General features: G+C 42.2%; 2 protein-coding genes across 8 annotated transcripts in view; one reads left to right on the plus strand and one right to left on the minus strand.

The window, feature by feature from the left end:
- LOC111219696 (C-terminal-binding protein 2) overlaps positions 1-6,365 on the plus strand; it is a 111,077-nt gene extending 104,712 nt beyond the window's left edge. For 5 of the 6 annotated variants that reach the window (XM_022742416.1, XM_022742418.1, XM_022742414.1 and 2 more), the window contains 3 exons: positions 2,540-2,667; positions 3,220-3,337; positions 4,494-6,365. In XM_022742416.1, coding sequence (XP_022598137.1) covers positions 2,540-2,667; positions 3,220-3,337; positions 4,494-4,674 — 427 coding nt within the window. In that variant the 3' untranslated portion in view covers positions 4,675-6,365. Of the gene's footprint in view, positions 1-2,539; positions 2,668-3,219; positions 3,338-3,682; positions 3,758-4,493 lie in introns of all 6 variants that reach the window. The other variant, XM_022742415.1, reaches the window with a different exon arrangement.
- Positions 6,366-7,262: 897 nt separating this feature from the next.
- zranb1 (zinc finger RANBP2-type containing 1) lies at positions 7,263-21,921 on the minus strand. Of its 2 annotated transcripts, none has more exons than XM_022742421.1 (10): positions 21,658-21,921; positions 20,304-21,159; positions 15,613-15,800; positions 14,710-14,863; positions 13,685-13,756; positions 12,713-12,911; positions 11,696-11,816; positions 9,661-9,790; positions 8,499-8,728; positions 7,263-8,072 (listed from the first exon to the last, which is right to left on the minus strand). In XM_022742421.1, exons 2-10 carry the CDS (start codon positions 21,133-21,135, stop codon positions 7,857-7,859), a joined length of 2,142 nt encoding a protein of 713 aa, XP_022598142.1. In that variant the 5' UTR covers positions 21,136-21,159; positions 21,658-21,921; the 3' UTR covers positions 7,263-7,856. The 2 variants fall into 2 exon arrangements, with proteins under 2 accessions (XP_022598142.1, XP_022598143.1); XM_022742422.1 differs by having other exon boundaries at positions 21,839-21,911.
- Positions 21,922-22,374: the final 453 nt, after the last annotated feature.

Here is a 22,374-nt window from a genome sequence, read left to right on the forward strand (position 1 = left end):
ACCACCAACAGTAGATCAGGAACAGGAGATGGCTGGACTGACGACTGGAAACCAGGAGATGATGTAGGCCAGACCACTGACTGATCAGGAGCTGAGGTTGTCCGGACCACCAACAAGAGATGTGGAACAGGAGGCAGCTGAGCCACTGACTGGAAACCAGGCGCTGGTGTCGATTGGACTCCCGACGGGAACAAGGAACCAATGTGGACTGGCTGGAGCTGGGGTTCAGGAGCAGAGACACTCGGGAAACTCATAGTGAAACAGGAGTAGATAGGAACAAGGATGGCAAGGGTGATAGAACACAGGTGAAACACATTAGGGCGGGGCTGACAATCACAAAAAAGGGAAACAGGACAAAGACAGAAAGTAAAATAACCACAAGAAACACAAGGTATTAGTAGAGTAGTTTCAAAATAAAACAGGAAAAAAACCTTAAGTCCAAATGAAAGTCCAAACATAAGGTCCAAAAAGTGTTCAAACATTGATAACAAAAATCCAAACACAGTCCTTCAGGGAAAATCAGAACTATGACTTTTTATGCCTTACTATACTATGACATTTTATGCCTTACTATACTATGACATTTTATGCCATACTATACTATGTGTTTTGTATGCCTTATTATACTATGTCTTTTTTTAGCCTTGCTATACTATGATGTTGTTACGACTTACTACACTATGACTTATGACATATATATATATATGACATATTTGTCCCTATATCAAGAGTGATGTTATATAAGATGTCACGTATAAGGGGACATATTATTATATGACATATCTACATCCTCTGGATATATGAAGATATAAGTTTATAACATATATGAAATACTCATAGTAAAATGCAACTTCATTAAAATAGCATGCTCATTAAAATCCATACATTTTCACATCATTCTTTTCATAATTTCTCATTAAATTGAACCATACATATCTATCTTTTGTATTTACATATATAATGAACATATACTGACAGGCATGGATTGTCAATCTGTTCACACAAATAATATTGTAACAAATCTACCTCAATAGGTGTGCAGGAAGAAAAAGAAAGCGATAAATTGGACATAAAGGTGGAGAGCCTTAAACAGCTGAAGAGACAGTTAGACAGGAAAGCAGAAACAATTGCAGACATATGACGAGTTAAAGTTACCTCATACTCTTCTAAAAGCCTCCTTCAGGGCCCTGCAGGTAATGGAATTCAGGAAGTGGAGAGAACTTGCTTTATTCCCACGTCTTGGGAAACTAAATACAGTTAGAGCTGCTGGCGGATGGTTGAGTGTGCTGAGTGTATCGTTTCTTCTTTTACACCCTAAAGCCCAGACTCACCTCTATCACAACAGCTAACAGAACTAACAAAAAATTAGCATTCCTCTGTAATTTGTTCAAATTCTAAAAGAATTTCCGCACATCATCTTCACATATAAATGATTATTACATTTGTATTTGTATTTCAAATTTTAGCCCATAACAAGCTAAAGCATTGGAGTGGAAGTTCTGCTGTAAAACCGCAGGCATTTATCATCAGCAATATTTATTCATTATAAATTTTGTAGTCATTTAATCATGGAAGTGGATTCTATGTAAAAAAATATTTAAAGAGTTAGAAGAAAATCCTCAAAAAACCCAAATATTTTAACAGTATTATGTGTAAAAATGTTTATGCTTATTTATTTTTACAAAATAATGTATAATTACAAAGAATGAAAATACACAAAACTTACAGTCCAGTCCCCAAAATAATTCATACATCTGTAGGAATGATTTCCTAGTGGTGACACTGGTGCCTGAACCATGAACTTCATTTCTATTTCCACTCCTGCTCTCACCAGAGGACAAACAGCCTGACACGCCTCCCACTTTTCCACCTTTCTAAGAACCATGTTCCCCATCTCAGAGGGTAACTGGTGTTGATGTGTCGTTCACGCATCAGGGGCAGTCGGGGAGAGTTTGGAGGCTGCTTATTTATGGCTGGCTGGTCAGCTGACTGGCTGCTTGAGAAGACTGAAAACTCAGCCCAAACTCATGCTCCACTGACCCAATATGTCAACAGGGGAGTGTTTCATAACTTTGGCCCTCCCACACGACACAATGCTGATTTAGGGCACTGCTGAGGCATTACACACACACACACACACACATACACACAACCAGGCAGGGTGTTGCAAGGATAGAGGAGGAGGGGGAGGGAGTGTTGGACCTGATCTGTTTTTTAGAGCCACATGAGAGGGAGGAGATGAGAGTAAGGGAGTTTTGGAGAAAGAGGAAGAAAATTGTGGCTGACATTTTCTCCTGGGCTTTATAATTGCACCAATAATAAATAACATCTGCTGTTTTTTATAGTCTCACACAGAAAACAAAGAAATACCCTCAGCAGTATTTAAATGCACCAACCTTTGGCCATGCAGAAGCAGGTGTGACAGGGCTTAGGGGACAGATATCCAGTGTCGCTGTCACCATCTCAGATCTGACCTGGCCTCGCCGTTATCACTTTACATTCTCTACATTTATTTCTCTGTGTGTATGTGTGTTAATAGTTTTGCTCAGGGCCCACTGAAAGACGCTCCGAACCTGATCTGCACACCACACACAGCCTGGTACAGCGAGCAGGCGTCTCTGGAGATGAGAGAGGCGGCGGCCACCGAGATCCGAAGAGCCATCACTGGTACGCAGCCACATGAACACATTAAAAATTTGTCCGCTCAGAATTACAACCTTCTTTTCCTATCCTCCACCGCTTCATTCTCCCAGCCCCCCATGCTAAAGCCTCAGCCTACTATGTGACCTGTTGCACGGCTTTCTAACCCAGATGTCACATTTCCACCTCGATAGGCCCTGAGCAGCCTTTATTAAATCTGGACATCTTAATAGATGTCATCGTTAGCTTCCTGACACAGAGCAGAGCGGAGCCCGGGCGCTGGCCTCTCACAAAACATCCACATTGTTAAATGGTCTTAATTTGCATTTGCATATCCAAGCCTGATATGTTTGTCAGCCTGAACTCATTAACACTTTAACAGCGTCTGGTCGCTCATCTCCTGTAACAAAGTCGTGCCCTTTTACAGTTTGTGATTTAATGCTGGTGAGCAACACTGCCTTTTAACGTGTGGTGTGTGTGTGTGTTTGTGTGTGTGTGTGTGTGTGTGTGTGTGTGTGTGTGTGTGTGTGTGTGTGTGTGTGTGTGTGTGTGTGTGTGTGTTTTCACCTCATGTGACAGGCCGCATCCCGGACAGCCTAAGAAACTGCGTCAACAAGGAGTTCTTTGTCACCACGGCACCGTGGGCGGTTATGGATCAACCAGGTGTTCACCCTGAGCTCAACGGCGCCGCCTACAGGTAGGAACTGAACACGCAGACCAGCAAGCTCTTCCTGTTTCAGAGACATTTAGTTTAAAGCTGACCTGCGTGATTTTTTTTTTTAAAGGATTTTCTTTATTACATCAGCAGCAAATTAATTGTTTACCTATGTCTATTATACTCATGTAGGCGCTTTGTCATAAACTGTTTTCTAACATATATTTCAATCATTGAAGTCACCACTCTGCCATAGATCCTAGTGCCCCGCCCCCCTTCACTAACTGCCCTCTGTAGTAATAGAAAGGTGACTCTCTGTCCACCATGTCCCACTCTGGGCCCTTCCTGATCTCAGCATGTCCACCTCCATGTGCTTCTTTCACGCAGCCAACTGAACCAAACTCTTCCGGCCGTAACAACCGGCATCCCCCAAGACAAAATTAATGCCTAGATCAGGAGCAGGTAAATACGACCATCCGGGCCGACAGCCTCTTTCTCTGGAGGTCCCGGATAAGAACCCCCTCTCCCCTCAAGCTCACCTGATGTGTGTCCCCTCTATAACCCCCCCACTCCCCCCACCCAGCACTCACCTGTTTGACTGAACACAGAGTAGAGATGGATGGAAGTGAATGTGGGTTTTGAATGTCCCCAGTAAGCATGACCTGAAGCCATTCACATGCAGTTTGATGGATGGAGTCATGCTTTATGGTTTCCTTCTTATGGCTTTTTGGGGCAAGTTCTGTTGGATGAAACTGTATCGTCCTTTTCTTCTTCTCTGGTTGAATGGTGTGATTTTTTTTTTTCCCCAGTTTTTTGGCCAGGATATTCTGATGTAATGGCTCTTTTCCCAACAAATAGTCCCAAAAACTGAATCTAGAATAAAAATATTTTGCTTTAGATACAATTTTGTGGTTTTCATAATTAATGAATTTCAAGCAAATAATAATTAAGAATTCCAGTCCTTCCTTAACTATCGGGAAGTACGACCTTGAGAGCAGGAACTTTGAACAGCTGAAACGCAGTGTTCTTACAAAGTTCCTGTGGTGGAAAAGAGCCAGTAGTGTCACTAGATGTCAGGAATGTTTGGAGAATCCTGTTTTTCACTGTGTTGGGAATGTAGGCTGGTGTTGTGACGCTACTCTCGCTCTGGGAATCACTCTGTCTGCAACACTAACCTCTGACCTCCCTCCTTCGCCAGATACCCGCCAGGTGTGGTTGGAGTGGCTCCGGGTGGCATCCCTGGGGCGTTAGAGGGTATGGTCCCAGGCGGGGTGCCCATCGCCCACACCCTGCCCTCTGGTACACACCCCTCCCAGGCCCCGTCGCCCAACCAGCCCTCCAAACACGGCGAGACCAGAGAGCACCTCACCGAGCAATAGCAGCAGAAGGGATACAAATGGCAAACATCTCATCCGACCTGTCGACACTCAGAAAACAACCAATCACAAAGCAAACGACCAACTGGGACCAAGAGACAGTGAAACAACACAAGCGGCTGCCTGTTAAAATCAGTCAGCAACTGGGAACAAAGGAAGTGTTCCGAGGAATTTGTACTTTTAACGTTTTAGTTTTTACTCTCTCTGTCTCTTTGGGTTCAGTACCGACTTTACTCTTTGATGATGATGATGTTTTTTTTTTTTTGTTTTGTTTTTTCTTCGGGACATGCCTATGATTGTGGACACAGAGTCCAGTGTTTTTAGCGCTCCGGGATAACCTGATGAGACTCTGTCCCGTCCCTCCCTCCTTACACCTCAGAGCTCATGGGAAACGTAGGCCTACATCTCAACACACCAACAGGAGAACAAGAGAAAAAAACTTTGGCATCATGTGCTACTGGACCTTATCCCGCCCCTCCCCTTCTTTCCTCCCCTCCTGATCCTCCCCACCTCTCCTCCACCCAGCTCCAACCCTCCTTATGTAACTAATGTGTGTTGTTTAGGCCCCTCATTATGCCTCAGAAGAGAATTTTTTTTTCTTTCAATCTTTAGTGTGAATGACTAAAAATGGATTATTGAATTAAATATATTTATCATTCGTCAAACAAAAGGAAAAGATTGCTCATCAGTTATAGTAATCTAGAGTGGGTTTTAACCCTTTCCTGGCAATAATACGTAATGACAGCTGTCACGGCTGCAGTTACATGTTTTCACCACTCGGGGGCACTTCTACATAGTGTGAAGGGATTTCTTCACTTGTGACAAGGTTGCTCTTTTTTTTTTTTTTTTTAAAGCTGTCAGTGGTAAAACACTAAATAACACATTCACTTTATACATTTGATTGTAGCTGAATTTTAACCATGTGAAGTCAGAGGGAGCTGCCAGCGAAGTATTTGACTTTTCTTTGTATGTGTCCGCGTGAGTGTGGGCTGCGAGGAAGAGAACGTACCACAGTCACTGAAATAAGGAGGACGCTGTGACTGTGATGATTCTTCTGTGCTGACAAACGGGACATTTCTGATGACAGCCTGACGGACAACAGATCTAATCTCTGCGGCATACGGACGGCAACTCCCTCCCTTCTTTGAGCACATTTCACACTCTGAAGACAGGAAAGGGTTAAATCAAACTTCATTTCTTAATGACTCAGGAAAACACTTTTTTGCAGATATTGTTTATTCCCAGAATTTTGTCTTTGAGGAAAAAAAAAAAAAAAAAGATAAGACTAACCAGATTAGTCTGGATATTTTCTCTCCTCCCTCATCCTATCCATTGTGGTATTTTTATATACAAGGCGCATCCCACGTTTTTGGTGTTAAAGAGTTTTGAAGAGTCCTGTTAGATTTGTATTGCCTAGTTAAATGTTCCTATAACCATAGTCCTATGTGATCCACCCTCTCTCTTCTCCTCCTTCTTATATTTTCTTTGTTCTATTGAAGGCCAGGTTCTTTGGGGCATCCTGTACTCTGTAAGAGCAATAGCAGAAACTCCTACTTAGTGTCCCAACAATAGCAGAAGAGGCAGCCAGCAGTATGTTTTTGTTTTTAGTGTGAGTATTTGTATTTGTTTCTTGTACAAGGTGAACATTTAGCATTCAGTGCAGTTCAAATAAAAAGATACGATTCTGAGAACCAGCTGTCTGTACCGACTGCTTGATTTGACCAACAGTCTGTGTTATCAGCGCAATATGTTCATTTTCTGATGACTTTACTGTAATCCTGCATGATCTGTGTCAAACCTCAGTTTTATCTTATGTCACAGGGGGGCGCTAAAGTGTCAACAAGTCCTGATGAAAACTACATTATGCAGACTCTAAAAAGGTGATATGATTAACTTTGATACCGTTTGTTGCCACTGTAGTTCTAGTAATTCAGGCCTGAATGAGAAAAATATTATTTACTTCTACAACTTTGAATCTGTGAAGAAAAAGATTGACTCTTGTGAACTGTCTGGGTGTTTTCTTGTCATATATTCCTTTGATATTAGTTAAAATGGAGGAAGTAATTTTGTGTTGAGGTTTTGACTCATCCATCCAAGAATCACCCTCTTGGGGCCCCCCAAGAAGGTGATTCTTGCAAAAACAATGTGTTGCTCCTTTTAGACAGACTTCAACTTTGCACTTCAGAGGGACTATATTTAGATATGTTCCAGTGCACCGTCACCCAGTGAGTTTTGAGTTATTTTAGCTTGTAGCAAGAGGGGAAATTATTTCTCAGACATCACAAGAATGACAAATTTGAAAACAAATACAAATGGCAACGAAGAGGATGCAAGTGAGTCAAATTTAATATTAATGCACTCCATAGAAAGAGGCAGAGTGTTTGGTTTTCACTTTTCCCCACCAGCGTCACCACCACCCACTCTTAACATCAACATGAGCTACTAAATCACACATAAAAATGTCAGTAAACTTGTACGTCATTTTTTTTCCCCCCTCCCCTCACAGAATGTAGGTTTTTATCTGTGCAAAATAAAATACTTCAAGACTTGAGTGGATCAAACAAAACACAGATAAAACGGGGCAGAAAAAAGAAAAGAAAAGAAAAAAAAAAAAAAAAAAAAAAGGTATCGCCTCCGTGCGCTAACTCTCCAAGACAAATAAATAAATCCAACATCAGAAGGGGTGTGCAGAGGGATCAGCAATCAGGAAAAACAGGTGCTCTTTAAATTTTAAACATACACACAAGGATTGGCATCCTCTCAGTTGTAAGCAAAATTTCTGTCAGGCAATTCTGTAAATGAAATTTCTCATCTAGTGCAGCTTCGGGATTTCCTTAAATACAGTATATTTTCCTATATGTCCTAGTAGTATTTCTCTCAGGTCGAGATAATTACTTTAATAACAAATGAGGAGACATCTGAGTATAGGAAGGCAAACTAAGTGGACTTGATGTGCTTTCAAAAGGAGCAGTAATCAGGATTCTGTTTGTTGGTGCTGGTTTCTTTTTTTTTTTCTATCACAGAGCTCACAGAACACATGCATTATTACAAGTTAAAGATTTACATTTTGGAGAAAGAAAAAAAAAAAAAGAAAGAAATGTAGATAGTAAGGTTCTCTCCCAGAGCCTACAGTGTCCAGTCTCAACATTTAAGAGCTTGCACTTTCTTCTTAACCTCCCCCTCACTCACTCGTCTTCGTCCTCCTCTTCCTCGCCGTCGGAGAGAGAGGCACAGGGGCGGATCTGGCGGTATCTGTCCAACCACTTCTCCACCATCTGGGTGACCAGGGGGTGGTTGCGGCGGCGAGAGCTCTTCTGCATGGCTGCCAGCATTCCTCCTTCTGTCACGCAGCAGTCCAGCCATTCCCGCAGCAGCTTTTCTTGCTGCTCCTCGTTGCCCATCTGAGTCCCAGACAAACGGGGAATATTTAAGATGTGAAAACTACTGGTGACCACAGTCATGCTTCACAAACCTACACAACCAATTCACGGCTGCATGCTGGAAGCAATTTGTGGTAACCTGACACCATAAGCTGCACATAAGCTTCATCGTTTTCATGTTTCCTTCAAAATGTACCCGGATTTTTGTAAAATGAGCATATTTGTTTAATATGATTTTATGTCTCCAGGTATGTTAAGTTTTCTGCTACACAAACACACCGATTGCAAGCTCACAAACTATTCTGGTAACAGTTATGTGTAAAATGAACAAGTTCCTGTTAGCATGCAAGTAAATTTAAGTTCAATTTCACCCTGATTTTAATAATAAATATCAAGATAAATTCACAGAAAATAGAAAACTATCTCCAGCTGTTCATCAGACCGTACCTCTTGTGCAGACAGGAAGTGAATGTGCAGCAGCTTCCTCTCGCTGTCCACCAATGGCAAGAAAGTGACAGTGACATCATCGTCAGTATTGAGGTTGGCGCCCGCACCGCGATTGTCGTAGCCATCGTTCTCCATGGCCACCAGGGCCGAGAAGTGGCCCCGCGTGTAGCCCAGGGCGATGGGGCTCTTCCAGCAGAAACTTTGCTCCCATAACAGAGGCAGGTACACACCTGAACACACACACACACACACACACACACACAAAGCAAGTCAGACCAGCTGGGAGCTAACGGAAGCCACAACACTGGAGCCACCTGGAAGGGACAGGCCCTGCAGCTGTGCGCTCAAATTTGCACCGTGTGTGAATGTCAGTCGGGGCCAAGCACCAACTCAGATCTGACCTGACATCAGAAGTGGCTGCGTTTCAGCTGACTGGAAACAACTGGGTCATTGTGAGCAGAGAGCAGCTCAGTGGTGCAGCCTGGTGCCCTGCTTCTTCAGGAGCACACCCTCCCCTCCCCTCTCCGCTCTGACTCCTGCCTTAACACTTGCTGCTCCAAACACACACTACTAATCAGCAGACACACAACATAGACTAAAGCTGTGGCTCCAGTTCCTCCCTAATTAATAACCTGTCAGACTGCACTCATGTACTGAATCCTCAGAGGTTACTTCATTTAACCACTTAGGTTTTGTACACACCTTGAGGTAGAATCAATGCACAAAGTGAGCCCAAGCAACTTAAAAAGGTCAGTTCATCCTAAATAGGTAATTTGGTGACCTGAAGCCATACACACAATTTTGGTTTTATTTTCCCAGGTTTTTCAGAGTGGATAAGATGTCTGCCTCCACTCTAATACAATAGAGGTGACTGGATTTTCTTTTGCAGGGCCGACAGCTCAGAAAAACTACTTGTCAAAAAGTTCTTTCATAGGGACAATTTCTTCAGGAGAAAGTTGCTCCAGCGAAACAGCTCCTATTGAGGTTTGTGAACAGTAAATAAAACCAAAACTACCTGCATGATAAGATGCCACAGGAGGCGTCTTTTTGGAATGTGCTTTAAAGAAGAATCACTCAAAAAGGAAAATATGTCTTATATAATTGTTCTTGTGTAAAGTTCTTAAGATTAAGATCTTCCAGGTTTCTGCAAATGCCGTCTCACCTTGAAAACGAGTGTATCCTAACGTTTCCCCACGGAAACTTTTGTAGTATTTCACTCCGTAGACTATGATGGGTCTGCGAAGAATGTGTGCGAGAACAAAAATGTGGGTCTGCTCCAGGCTGGCCCCGGGCTGAGTGGGGAGGGAAAAAGAGACACAAAAAAAAATAAAAAACACACACACATCATCATACAGTAGTTGTCATCATATCAAGCTTCCCCCAGTTGTACATTCAATATAAATATGACTAAAAATAGTGAAGAGGGCTGAGAATGCAAAGCACTGTGATCATATTGCAAAACAGAGTGTCCTGTACAGTGTGAACCTGAAATGCTGCAGCTCTGAGTGCGTCTACATGCCATCCTCCCTCTCCCTCTCCCTCTCCCTCTCTCTCTCTCTCTCCTTCTCATCTCTCAGTTGTACCATCTGAATAAGCAGAAAGCAGATTACATAACTGCTTTTAAATATACTACAGCTACAATGACATTTCATGTTAAAAAGGGGGCTTCAAAGTCATCCACACTTAAGGGATGGGATATGTAAAAGCTGATCTTATCCTTTGGCTCTCATCTCTCCGTCACTGCCAAAGCCTCAGATGAGGTTATCACATGGTAGCTTTTGCTGTGTTTGTTTATACTGCTGGTGGAGTGGCTCTCTGTGCTAAATGCCTGTAATCCCAAGGTCACATGTTGGGAAGGAGTGCTGCTTCAGCAGGCGTGCCAGCCAAGCAGATGAGCTGTCTGTCAATCTGCAACTCCATCTTAGGGTATCTGTAATAACTGCTCGTCTCCTCCCTGTCATTCACACACGGCCCAACTTCCACAGTGCCGCTCTCTCGACTGTCTCCCCTTCAGCCCCATTGCAATTCACTTCACTGTCTTACATGAAGGTTGATGAGCAGCACTCCAAAAGCATTAAGATAAGACAGTGCTGATACACACCGAGTGCTAAATTGCTTTCACCTTTTAGTGCATTTATGAATGAGTGAGCACGCTGACGGAGGAGGATCAGTGCAGTTAAAAGTTAGTTTCCATATTCAGACTTTTTAAACCACACAGTGCTGTCTCTCCATCTATCGCTTAGGTATTCATTTTGTTCCAAATCAAATTGGATTTTGTGTTTTTTTTTTTAACACTCGACTGTAACTGGAGGTTTGTCCATTAAATTACATTTTTATGACAGCCACTATAAGATTGTGGCTCATGCAAATCGCAGTGAAAAGACATGATGGAAACATAAAAAAATACCTAACTTGAACTCAAAAACACAAACCATTACTACTATGAATTTATTGCACAGTAAAAAGGCACCCTGGGGAGTTTTAAAATTTCCTGTGGTGCTGTAAGCAGATCCCTGTTTTGTTTGCATTTCCTGCTCTAAGAATACACACACATAATATAATGCAAATGTGTAGTGCATGCCAGCCAAGCTATTTCACCGATCTACTGACCAATGCAAACAATGCAAGTGTATAAGGAAATATAGAATAATGGAAAAAAATATCTGCTTTATAAATGATTCATGAGGAAGAAAATGAATTAAACATGTGTATTAGGCCTGAAGGACGGACACAATGTTTTAGTGAGTCACTAAATGTAAATATACATAACTGTGCTTGTTTGCAAGAAAAATCCAAAGACTGCTTTTATCTTTTTTATCTTGGTATGTTGATGAAAACCAAACAAGGAGACAGTTTACAATTTGTTCTTTTGGTGCCAAAAATGAGGAAGTGAGGTTTCTGCATGTGTAAATGTGGACCCGGCAGTTTAATGATCTTTTAAATCAAGTTACAGTCAAATAATTACCATGGTGTCATTTCTATTGTTAAAATCACATTTGAATTTCCAACCATGAAAAATAAATGAAACCTGCCATTTTGTCTGTGAGAACACATCAATTTACATGCTGTATTTTCCAACTTCTATCCTCTAACACACTTTACAGACCGGCCACACCATACTGAGCCATTTTTCTGTCTTTCGATTGATAGTGGGCTGGGGGAGGAAGTGAGTAAACCAGAAGGAACCTCATAATTACCTGGCTGGCCAAAGACAGGATGAACGCCCAATCCTCCTGCCACTGTTCCTCTCTCAGGGAGAAATGCAAACCGAAGCTCTGCGAGTACCACGACTCCCACTCCTTCCAGCGTGTGTAAAACCTAAAACAAAAGTTACATTTTAGACTATTTTTAAAGTTCATTTCAATCAAATGTTGGACTTATGTCACCCTGCTTATATAGTATTACTACTGTAGTGGTACACAGCACTTTAGTTACCCTTCTACTTAACTTCTTCTAAATAACTATATCAGGCTCTTTTTAAGAAGATAAAAAAAAAAACCTAGTCATGCATATTGATCAAAATCATCCACATACCCAATGCAACGCACATTGAAAAGGAGAACATCTTTTTCATCTCTTACTTTTACTAAGTAATCAAACCCACTGTATTTGAATATATGAGAGAAGTTATGTAAATATCATGAGGAAATGCTTCTATAGCCTGCAGGTCAAACTCCAACAACATAACTGACAGCATGACGTGGCTGTCCACTGGCAGCAACTTTCACTTTTCTCAAATTTCCCTCATGAGTATTTAGTGATGTCGTTAACCTATATTCACCTTTACATAAAGGCAACATCTTTATGAAGGAGTTGTTTTTATGTTTTTTTTTTTTAATGTGTCAAATCTTGTTTGGGGCAAGTTGCAACTTTCACCTCGGTCTCACTCGGGTTTATTTCCTTTGAAAATCTTTGCTTTTATGCTGACGACACAAAGCTCTTTTTGAATATGCAATACAGCCCGCAAAGTTGAGGAGATTTTCAGGTGTCAAGTTTCATATTTCAGAAATCCTTCATTGTAATAATACAAGTCAGTTCATTCAGATAATATTGGGTCAAGAAAAAAGTCTAATTGTGTCAGATTTCTGTAAGAATACCATTAACAAGCCTTTGGATCTGTGGCATATTGCATCATATTTCAAACATGAAAAAAAAAAAACAGCTTCCTGGATTTATGTGACCATTGGGACTCTGATTAGGGATGGGTGTCTCACCAATGGGAGCAGTCATGCAGGCTGTCATGGAGGGTCTTGCGGAGGACAGAGTCCTTGTCGTAGATGCCCCAGGTGGCCTGCAGAACAGAGTCCAACAGACAGTCTCCGGCCGTGCGGTTCCATAAGGCGTACAGACGACTGTCCAGGCGCGTGCCCAGCTCCAAAGACCAGTTGATGACAGGAGATTCCTCTTCCAACTCTATACACAGTAAGACAGACAAGACGAAATGCATTGTGGGTATGTCACACTCTGCACTAAAAAGTAGAGAGACCAGGATATAATTTCTTAAGTTTATCATTTTAGAACAAACATAATTAAATGGGGATTTAAAAAAAAAAAATTACCAACTGAGAGTCTTTAATCTATCCACAAGAACACTCAGCATGGGAGCATAGATGCTGTGTTGAGCATTAAAGATGTGCAGCTGCTGCAGCGAGTTGTTATGGAGACAAATTGAGCATTGCAAAACCTGCTTTCCATATTTTTCTTTCCTCCTGGAATATTATTAAAACACACCTTAACTGATTCCTCAGCTACTTTCCATGCAAAACCCAAAAAACCCAGAACACCTCTCCTCGGTAATCCAGTTTATAGAGGCTTAAATAGGTCACAAGATTTCACTCGTATCTTCAGCACAACGCACAAACGTAAATGTATGTTCACAAACATTCACATAGAGTCCTGGGAGTGTGTCGCTAGTTAAGTGTGTGGGAGGGAAACCAGTGAGCTCAATTAACCTAATAAGAAAGGGGACAGAAGATGAAGCAGGAGGCAGTGAGCTGACTGGAGAAGAGAAGAGCACAAGAGCAGATGTTGGGTTTTAGACACAAGCTCCTTCCACAGCTCGGCCAGATCGTGAATCACAGGCATCCAAAACCCGGTATGTCTGAACACATGCGACTGGACTAACATGAATGCAGAAGTGTGACACATGCAGATACCAGATACGGACATAAATAAATCTTGGGTACCTTTCTGCACATCCCGATCCAACACCTCATCAAACAGCTTCTCTTGGACAGCAGGCGGCAGGTCCTCTATATCTGCAAAGACACATGGGAAAGATATTACGTTTTCATGCTCATTATAAGCTAATGGTACACTGCACCAAGGGCAGGAGAAATGCTACAGTAATGACACACAGAGGGGATATTCTTTGCAATTACATTCACTGGCTGACATTTTGTCAATGGCACACTGTAAACACAAGCTCTGTGCAGCATGTTGTGTTTCTGTGTGAGTATTGAACTGTGCACACACAAAGCCAGAACACTGGTGGCCATTCTCTGGCTCAATAGTGAATGGCACTGGCTTTGTCTGAAAGAGAGAGAGACACACAGAAATAGAGGGAGAGTGCCTTGCAGCTGGCCTCGGGCCAAATTCAGTCTGCAAAGAAATATTTGGCATAGCACGGGGGGAAAAAAAAAATCATATCTATCAGTGAAGCCTGCATAATCTTTCATCCCAGCGGCACTGCCAGCTTGGAATCACAATACAACTGGTAGTTCTGAAAAGCAAAGTGCATGTCATTTCAGCGAAGACATTACGCCACAGGGACAGGACACAGAGCCGCTGTTTCTCTCAGCTATGCTGCACAATAAGGCTGGGCGTCATTCTTCCAATTCTCCAGTGAGGGGGAAAACAGTTAAGATCTCACACTGAAATGCTGCGCATTTAAACTATTTAGAGGAAAATTCTTGAAATGAGCATAAAATATAAGCATGAGTACAGTATCCAAATTTGCTAAATAAATTTTTCCCTGGCAGAGCGAGTACAACTTGTGATATTCAACACCAATTGTTCAGACTGGTTGTTGGGGTGGGAGGGGGTTGTTTAATTTGTGGTGTATATTGAGGAAAAACCTTTTTTTTCTGGCAGCACAGGCTAATAAAGCTAAATAAATGCATGGAGGGATAAACAGCAGTGGTGTTAGATAACACATATGCAAGGAAGCCCTACAAGTGAAGTTACGTCATCGTCAATATGTCACAGGTACCTGCGGGCAGCGTGAAGGTGACCAGGTCAGTGAGGAAGTAACAGGCGAAGTCTCCTTTGCGTTGATGTAGTGAAGCTGCAATTTCCCTGCGGATCTGCTCCGTCAGCTCGGGACACACCATGGAGGGGATGCACTTAGCTGCCTGCTGGTTCACCTTAAAAAAAGACATGTACATCTAACTTACTTTCATTCATTCCCACATGACAATTGAGAACCACCATGTTTCCATATACAAACCATTTGTTGACACGATTACAAGGGAATATCAAGACCATGAACATTATATGAAATGATCACCCACTATTACTATTTATATACAAGTGCATTATTGTATGTATTTAGTATATTAAGGATTAAATTTTGCAGTACACAGTGACTGGTTTGACAGTGCAGCCCTTTGTGACTCTCCTAATCGTTGCCTGCCCTCCTTGCAAACCACATCAGCTCTGTGGCATCACGTCCATTAGGAACCAGTGACAGGACTGCAGCCAGGCTAATCCTCCACCTAATCCTCAAAGTGCACTTCCGCTGTAATTATAGGCATTACAGGCATCTGCTATATATCGTCTACTCTGGCGCAGAACAATTATAGACTGACGTGGGAGACAAGGAGGAGTCCAGAATAGCATCAAAATTACAGGAGCAATTCTGACTTCTTGTGTAGATGACAAAATATATTGTCAGACTTTTTTACAATGCCTTTTCTATAAGATGGTACATGTCTTCATATAAACCTTAAAGGAAAATTTGTATTCTGATTCTGCTGCTTGGTGTGTTCTATAACATGTGTGTTGAAAAGGTTTAATAGAGGCACGAGCTGTTAAATAAACTAACAGTGCATTTTGGGTCCACTTGCTTAAAGAGTTTTAATTCACACAGGTTAGTAAAGCCAAGCATTCTTACCTCTGTTAGCAGGATGGCTAACATGTCCTGCCTCTGGAAGCGAATAGCCAGATGGACCAGGGTGAAGCCCACATCAAACGCTGAGGACCGGTTGAGGAGCTGCACCTCGTCAGCGGTGAGTTGCCGGGCGATGTCGCCTCCGGACGACTTGTAGGCTTCCACTGCCGCCAGGTCTCCCTCCACGACGCCTGCATCAGAGGGAAGAGAGGAAGGAAGGTCAGAAAATAGGAAACAAATGTTGGCACTGGAATATAAAGCTGCATCAGGGCCTCAATATACTGGTGCAGTTGCTCTTCCAGGAATTCATAAACACAGGCTATTGAAGTTAGACGCAGTTGACACACATCTATATTGTTTACAATCTATCTTTAAAGGAACAAAGAACAGTCGGTGTTCAGAAAAAACAATCCATACTCAACAGCTGTCTCAACTTAAACTGCAAGTCTGTACACAAACCGCTGCTGTCAACACAAAGCATATTCACGCCATTTATAACCACGAGGAAAGACTATTATATTAAATATTAGAAATGTGTCACAGTATAAGGCAATACACGCAACAGCATTACAAATAACAACCTCTGAATAGACCATAAAGATGACTCAACCCCTGTGTAAACATCATAACCTCCCTGCAGGTAGTGTTTATTGCAGGGCTGTTGTATAAGACTAGCTAGGTGTACCTAATACACTGGCGACTGAGTGTGTATGAATCTACGATGCCAAATACTAGTGTTTTCTGTTCAAACACATCTGCAAAGAAAATAAATTAATGTAGAAAGACATGGGAATCCTTTTAAAAGAGGCCTTTGCTTTGTAAATGGATTAGACCGGCTCTTGGAGCTGCTCCAACTCCATGTCCCTGCTTGTAATAGAAACAAGATGTAACAGACAGCTTGCCATGTTCAATGAGGGAGGTACAGAAATATCCATCAAACTGTGCTAACTCATCATACTGTTCTCGGTCACAACCAATTAATATTTAAATCTGGAGGGAATTTGCATGGAGAATTCAACTAGAGGAAAAGAGTTAAATGTAAAAAGAATTCCGAGTGAACAGAGCGCTCCAGCTCTTGACGTCAATCCACAGTTCAGATGACCTCTAGATGTTGCCACTAGCTAACCCAGTGTGAGAACAGTTATCACACTGTCGGGCTACAACACAGCAGAACAGACAGAGCAGTGTAGCTCATAATGCAGAGCTATCAGAGAGCTGTGTCAGACAGAGGACAGCCTGTGCAGATTAGCGTCCCCCCCCTCCCCTTTTGGACGTTGTAGTCTCAACATCTGTTGTGAGTGAAATGAGCGGCAGCTAGGCAGCACAGTAAACGCTGCAGCGCTGGCTAATTTGACCATATTGCCTTATGTGAGGATGTTCTCTCTGGCAGGGCAGAGGACAGTTACCTTGAGAGAACCTGGATTTGAACATGCAAAGAATGGCAGGTCTCCCTTTTAAACATGCTGGGTGCTATTTTGCAAAGACATTTCCATAAATAGATACCCAATGATTTTGGCTGCATTGTAGCTACTGCCATGCTGGACACCGTATAAAAAAAGTAAACAATGCAGTGACCTGTTTTGAAGGTGGTTTGCTTGGTTTAGGTCAGAGCTGTCATGAAAAAAAAAAACAAGACTCCTCATATGTAGAGCATTCTCACTATGAAAATGTCAATATTAAGTGTGATGCTAATATGTGCTGTTTCACATTGCAAAAAACACCCTGATGACGGCCTTACACCACAACACACTGGTAAAATGAAAAAGATTATTTTATTTAGTCAGCTAGTGTTGCTGATTTGTTTTTCCACATTTGGTCCTTTGGTACCAGAGATGCTAAACAAAAATGGCAGAGGCATCCTGATGGCCTAAAAGTTAAGGTGCAAATCACAAAATGGCAAATTTCCATGGTTCAATTCCAGCCAAGGAGCTGTGTTGCATGTAATACACCACTCGCTCTCTCCATCTTTGTTTCCTGTCTACCTCTATGCAATCCTATCTAATAAAAGAAAGAAAAGGAAAGCCAAAAGGAAATAGAACAATTGTGGACAGTGGAAAACAACAAATGTAAAGAATTAAAGTTTTATATTCAAAAGACACAGTTTGATTTACAGTTCTCAGTCTCATTTAATTTCACAAATTAATTTCTTGTTACCATTTTTTTAATCTTCAAGAACCTCTTGAGGTTCCCTGGGCTTACTGCATGTGAAGCTGTCCGAGGGTTTGGCAGTTGCTTCCTTTTACATTAACTTCTCATTTACTAACTGCCACAGAGCTATTGTGTGAAGGTTACTACATAATGTGTACTTCACAATATTAATAGTGTCAACCTCTTATGCTGGAATCATTCTGTACAATATCAGTCTTCAAATGAGCCAACCAGACCAGACAGAAATGGGGCATCCAAAACATGAGGCATGACAGCATACAATGGCAACAGGCGACCAATTCTGAACCAAAAGGCGCCTCGTCGTTTAACAATGTTGACGACAAGACAGTGCTCATGTCACGATCCCAGAAGTTTGTCTCTGTCCTTCCTGTCCAATCACCTTTGCACATCATGCAGGTTGTGAAAGACTGCAAGCTAATATTAGACGCAGTTTACCGCATGGTCAGACATGTCCACAATAAACTACTGTAATATGACATAGTGAGCAGCTGGAGAAACATTTGTCTTGTGTTGTTGTGGTTGTTTGAACCAATCGCATAATAACACACTACGAAACTTTAGAGCCCAAAAAGAGTTAATTGTATTTGTGACCACACCCTACAAACTGATATAATTTTAGGTATGATTTTGTAGTTATGAGTGGCGGATCATTTCGAGTGCTTGAAGGCAATGCTTGTGGCAATCCACAATGTTTTTTTTTATATAATCACACTAATCACATAAACTGCAAACATCATCATCACGAGCAAAATCAAACTATGAGCATAATGTGTTTATACAAACTAGTATTATCTGCAATTTCAAGGCTCACCAGTTATAGTCTTTGATAAAACAAAAGAACAATATTACACAAACAGAGTCTGCTTCCTTTGGTGGGAACGCAGAATCAATGGGATCATCTGATTTTGGCCCAAAAGCAGAGCTCTGAAAAAACATTAAACCAGAAATGTGGGGAAACAGTAGAGCAAAGAGAGATCAAGTTGTGAGACCTGAGGAAGTGCTTGGCTTGGTCATAATGTGCTGCTTGGCTCAGGCACTTCCTCCATCTACAAACACTTTGAAGAGCCAAACTGTAGCACAAGCAGCATAACTAAAACAAGTCAGCTGACATAGCATGAACACAAAGACACAGCAGGAGCAAGAATCAAAATCAAAAAGGCAGTTAAAGGCCTAAAGGTACATGTAGGACATATGTGATAAAAAGAAACTGTGCCACTGTCACCTGAGAGTAATGTTTTCTGTTCCTCAACAACAAGCTCAAGAGGGCAACCAGTGCAAAGGTCATTAGGACACTGATCATGTGCTGCCTTCATGCTTTTTTGCTTTTTTTGTTGACTGGTGTTCATGTCTTGTCAAGGCTATTTTTGCCTCCTGGGGGCCCCTCCTCAGCACATAAGCACCACTGTTTACAGGGTGTGTTGACTGCGAGCCAGGAGAGCCTCTGGTCTGCAGGCTCCACTCGCCCTGCACTGCCCAGACGGCCCATTCATCCCCACCGGCTGGGAAGCACTCACACCCTCTCAGTTTCTCAAAGGCTCTCTCTCAGTGTCACAGCAAGGACAGCTAGGGGTTCCGTGATGAGTTGGATCAAATTCCCACTAGCCATTTAGCTACACATCTTTATTACGCTGCCATTCAACATCATTTATGCTTTGTTGATGATGAGTATCATCTCACTACAGTGGAGAGTTTCCACCTGAGAGCACCACCTGGTGAAATGAAACCTTCTCACAGAGCTTGCCAAGCCCTCTTTTTCCAAAATTCCTGTTGTACTCTAATATTTGGAATCTAAACAATTAGACATTTTGTCATTCATTAATAAAACACCAAGTGGATAACACCACTCTGCAACCTTGGCCTTCATAGGGTGAGGCTCCATCTGCTCTGTAATAAAACAGAACTAAGCGGAAACGAAATGTTTGGCCTTGGGGACAAAAACAATCAAAGTGTTGCCTCTGACTGGAGCAACTCACTCTGTCATTACTCAGCATGACATCATGGGAGGAAACAAAAAACTGGCGTGACAATAGCTATGTTTTTACAGGGAAAAAATGGGGCACAAGTATGGATTCTTTGTACCAGTAAAACTATTCAGGTGAGCCACAGAGGGAATGAGGGCAATAGTATTCTCACACATAATCCAAGCCCAATAAATACTTTGACTATTTGTCATCATTACTGAGGAATGCATGGGACACACTACAAGCAAAGAATGTAAAAATTAAAGCCCCATCCATCTGCATTATTGTGCAATCCACTTATAATTTTTTAATTTATTGACAGATAATTTTATCTTGAAAATGCTAAGTTATGTGAAAAATTACATCATCCTTATGTCTTTAAATTCCTTGTTTTGTCCAACCAACTGTCCACATCCCCAAAATATATCACTTACAATAATATGATATAGTGAAAATGGATTAATCTATTATCTTAATTACTGTGGATTTATTTTCTACAAATCAACTAATCATTTAATCACTTCAGCCCACATAGGAGTGACATGCAAAGACATAAGAACTCACCAGCACATGCATTGAGGAACAGCCAGTCTGTTTTCCTCATTCTGTTTCTAATCTGCTTTAGCTTCTTGAAGTCGACCTCTTGCTCCTCGTTGCTGCTCATGGCTGCAGCTGCAAGCTCTATCCTCTGGAAGTCCATTTTAACATTGTCTTCCCTCTTGGGCATAGGAGGTGACCTCCTTTGGCCCTGGCCTCCACTGCAACTGCCCCTCCACCGAGCCCTGTCCTGCTCATTGATCAAGGGTGACGGCTCCGCAGACTCTGCCAGCTCTATAGCTTCCTGGTTGTTGGGCTTCGGGTGGTCACACACCACACACTTTGTAGTTTTGGGCCAGTTCTGGTAAGTACAAGCTGTGCATGTCCAGTGCTGCTGGTGGGTGTTGAGTCTGTTTCTGTCATTGTACTCCTCACAGGTGTCCACAGGTGAGTGGAGGGCAGGACGGCAGCCTGCGTTGGAGCCTGAAGTCTGTGGGGACTCAGTGGGGCTGCTGGTCCTCGGACGCTGACACAGGCACTGCGTGCAGCGGATTGCACGAGGCCAGTTCAAGTAGGTGCACATCTGGCAGGACCACTTACTGGCAATCTCAGCCATGCTAGCAGACTTAACCCTTGGCCTAGCACTGGAGTCAGGGCAGATGAGGAGGCTGCTGCCACTCTCAGTTCTGGGAGGGTCCCACTCTACACTGGGAGCCAGATCAGGGCTGTTCTTGTAAGGTTCCTCTGTGATGATGGGACCCATCGACCTCTGTGCACGGCACATAGTGCACTTGACCGCAGATGGCCAGTTTTCATAGGTGCAGTAGTCACAGGCCCACTTGATCTTCTGTTCCGTCATTGTGGATCGCTTTGGTTGGTCACACTGTGGTGATAAATGTAGTCAGATGTGAGTCATAAACAGAAGTTTTGGAAATTATCTTGAAGGTCAATAAATATGATAAAATAGTTATGTACTTGAGATACATAAATCAAGTGAAGAGATTGCACTGAGTTATTCCAAGTATGTGTTCCAGCAGTTTGTAAACTAACTTGCATCTGGTCGGGCATCTTCAATGACACTGGCAGGCTGAGACTATATTGTTATTGAAAGACTAAAATGGCCTGTCAGCTATTTATTATCGATCACAGTGTATGCGTGGTAAAGAGCCTGGCTTTAATTCACTTGAACGGGTGGCTTTGCTGCATTACCATGTAGTAATGTTTCAGTCTTTAGTGTTAGCTTGCTAGCTGGTAGGCTAACCACACAGCTAGCATTCATAGCCACCGTCAATTTTAACAATTACCGAACATTTCATAAAACGTATAGTCCTAGGCCATTTCATTAACCGGAACATTTGAAGAAAATATGCCAAACTCTTACCGTTTTGCGGCTGCGCTCGTTTCTCAAGTGCTGCTGAAAACCACAACAAACCCTTCTTGTCCAGTCCCCCCTCCTCCTCCTGCTCTATCAAACCTTTCCCAATCCGAGTTATTTGGACCCCTTTGGCCTCTCACATTTTTACCTTTATGGACACATTAACCTCTCGCAGAATAAACCACACCTTGGCAAAGCCTGTGTACTCCTCGAATCATGGTATAAATCCGCGACACTCCATGGTTTACATTGCCTCCGTGTTGTTTAATGGCGGCGACAGTGAGACAAATGAGTAGCAGAGCCAAAATAAACGCTAGCCTGCCTTCGTCACCAATCATCTGGCTCAGCGCTCAATGCGATTGGATGAAAGACAGTACTGTGGGGCCTTCAGAGCCCATCGGAAATATTACAACCTCTGATGAACGAAAATTTATGAGAAGTTCAAAAGAATGGGGTCATCTGATTTTCAGGGGCAGAAAAAGTCTTTACTATGTTACTCCAATTCTTTCTCTATTTGCTGAGATTTGGGCCTGTCATGTTTAGTCTCTACTGTGAAGCATGCCATTTTTATATTATGCTAAAAAAAACATGAACTTCTGGAGCGGTTGACCACACGATTCTAAAATATCCGAGCTTTTTAGAACCAGTAAAAGCTTCATTACTCATGGTGGTTGCGGGGTGAAATTGTGTCACTTGATTTTTATAAATAAAACGAGAATCTAG

The sequence above is a fragment of the Seriola dumerili genome, unplaced genomic scaffold (assembly GCF_002260705.1).
Source record: "Seriola dumerili isolate Sdu_G_001 unplaced genomic scaffold, Sdu_1.0 BDQW01000068.1, whole genome shotgun sequence".
Taxonomy (NCBI): domain Eukaryota; kingdom Metazoa; phylum Chordata; class Actinopteri; order Carangiformes; family Carangidae; genus Seriola; species Seriola dumerili.

Coding starts and splice junctions, on each gene's coding strand:
- zranb1 (XM_022742421.1), bottom strand. CDS start 21,135: ATGACGGAACAGAAGATCAAGTGGGCCTGTGACTACTGCACCTATGAA. Junction 15,801..20,303: donor GTTCCTCAATGCATGTGCTG/GTGAGTTCTTAT, acceptor CCTCTGATGCAG/GCGTCGTGGAGGGAGACCTG. Junction 9,791..11,695: donor TCCTGTCTTTGGCCAGCCAG/GTAATTATGAGG, acceptor CTCCCCACTCAG/CCCGGGGCCAGCCTGGAGCA.